This window comes from Miniopterus natalensis, chromosome 6 (genome assembly GCF_054644295.1).
Source record: "Miniopterus natalensis isolate mMinNat1 chromosome 6, mMinNat1.hap1, whole genome shotgun sequence".
Taxonomy (NCBI): domain Eukaryota; kingdom Metazoa; phylum Chordata; class Mammalia; order Chiroptera; family Miniopteridae; genus Miniopterus; species Miniopterus natalensis.
In genome coordinates this window covers 56068322-56070153 of record NC_142086.1, presented here as the reverse complement: position 1 = coordinate 56070153, position 1832 = coordinate 56068322, and the positions used below count along the sequence as shown (strand labels likewise).

The following is a 1832-nucleotide window of genomic DNA, read 5'->3' as shown; positions in this document are numbered from 1 at the left end:
AACAAGTTAAAATTATGTAAATATAATTCCCATTGTTCACAACCTCTTTGGGGAACTTCTCTCTTGCCTCCTTTCTCCCCAGACATGAGTCTCTGCTAAATTGATTGCTACCCCTTTCCTCTCATCCTTTAGTCCCTCAGAAGACAGAAGTAGCCTCATTCAGTTTAGATTCAACAACAACAAAACAAGTTCTTCATCTTGCTATACACTTAGTGTGAATAAAAAAAGAGAAAAATGAAGAAAACAGAAGCCCTCACCATTATGCAAAAATGGGCTCCTCTCTTTCACACATTGAAGCACTACTTCAGCGCACACACACACACACACACACACACACACACACACACACACACACTCTCTCTCACAGAGCCAGCCTTGCCTCAGGTGGATAGAACCCTCCCCAAGTCCCCAGCGACACTCTGTCTCCCTCTATGTCCTCATTTCATTTTCTCCTCTTGGATCCCAAAAGCTGTCAGAGAGAAGCACTGCTCTTTGTTCTCACTTCATGTACTAGGAACCATCCTAAATAGTGAGACAGGAAAGAGACAGACCTGGAGAGAGCAGTGGTAGATAGAAGTACTCCTAGGAGCTGGAAGGTTTATTTAGGAACAAGGAAGATGATTCCTGTGATGGGAAGCTACATTGTAGACCCCAGGGCGTTTCCATGCTACGTACACAATGGGCATCCTCAAAACTGTCATTACAAAGTCTAGCACAAAGACAGGTTCTTAACCTAGACACACTCATTTTTCAGCTCGGTCCCTGCCCTGAGTTTCTCCAGCTCCTCACTGCTGTAGCCTGTGGGGCATGGCTGGTACTTAGCACCTGAGGGCTCTGTCCAGAAGGAGCGGCGATGATACCATAGGCTGCAGATGCCATAGATAACCAACAGCACGACTGCCCCTAAGCCCAGGTGCCAGCAGAAGAAGATGGTGAGGAAGGCGAGGTCCTCGTGGTTTTCTGATCGCCAGGGCTGCCCGGAGAGATGAATGTACATCACCTGGGAGAGATGCAGCAGCCAGGTGCTCAACACCAGTCCCATCCAGACCTTGAACACCCAGACTGCAGGCTGGTCAGGGACCCAGACCTCGATGGCGAGCGCCAGACTGACCAGGAAGGTGGGCACCATGAACAGGACATGCCCGCGGATCTCCAGGGCGCTCTTGTTCTCAATGTGCGCGACCATCAGCAGCCCCAGCATGCAGAAGGCCAGGGCCTCGGCCGCTCGCTCCAGCTTCATATTCTGCCGGGCCAGGCATGACTGGCTCACAATGTCCGCCACGCCGCTGATCAGGAAGAAGCCATACATGGTGATGTGCTGCCAGCTGTTCGAGAACATGAACGGCCGTCGAGGGTCTTCCCAGTTTACTATCTTCAGCCGGTTGACTCCTGGGGGGTAGAAGAACTCAGCCAGCATGGCAATCAGACAGATTACGATCTTCACCACTCCTTCCTTAGGGACTAGCTGCCACCACCTGTGTCCTCGCTTCTCCCTTGGGGGCAGAGGGGGCTTGAGAAACCTCTGTCCCCGTAGCACGGCAAAGAACACCTGCACTGAGTAGTACAGTGCGAAGGAGAGGAAGTATACCCCCGGCAGCAGGTGTCCCTCCAGGGTACCCATGGTCTCTGCGGGTGTGTCGTGTGTGGGGGCCAACAGGGCGAGAGCTGCCAGGGGAGCAGCAACCTCGCAGGGCTCTCCTCACCAGCAAGAGTGGCTGAGCCTGAGCGGGTGGAGAGACCTTCCTGAAGCAGCCCCGCCCCAGCCTCCCACGCCGGGAAAGGCAGACCGCCCTTGTTGGAAGCACCCGAGTCCCTCCCAGGGTGGATCTCTT

At 53.4% G+C, this 1832-nt stretch overlaps 1 protein-coding gene across 1 annotated transcript; it reads right to left on the bottom strand.

Annotated features, from left to right (window-relative positions):
- Positions 1–733: 733 nt before the first annotated feature.
- On the bottom strand, positions 734–1621 carry LOC107543114 (transmembrane epididymal protein 1A-like). The gene has a single exon (XM_016220544.1). The coding sequence runs from the start codon at positions 1619–1621 to the stop codon at positions 734–736; it is 888 nt and encodes a 295-aa protein (XP_016076030.1).
- Positions 1622–1832: the final 211 nt, after the last annotated feature.

What these genes read in the sequence shown, in the direction of transcription:
- LOC107543114 (XM_016220544.1), bottom strand. Translation starts at nt 1,621, where the DNA reads ATGGGTACCCTGGAGGGACACCTGCTGCCGGGGGTATACTTCCTCTCC.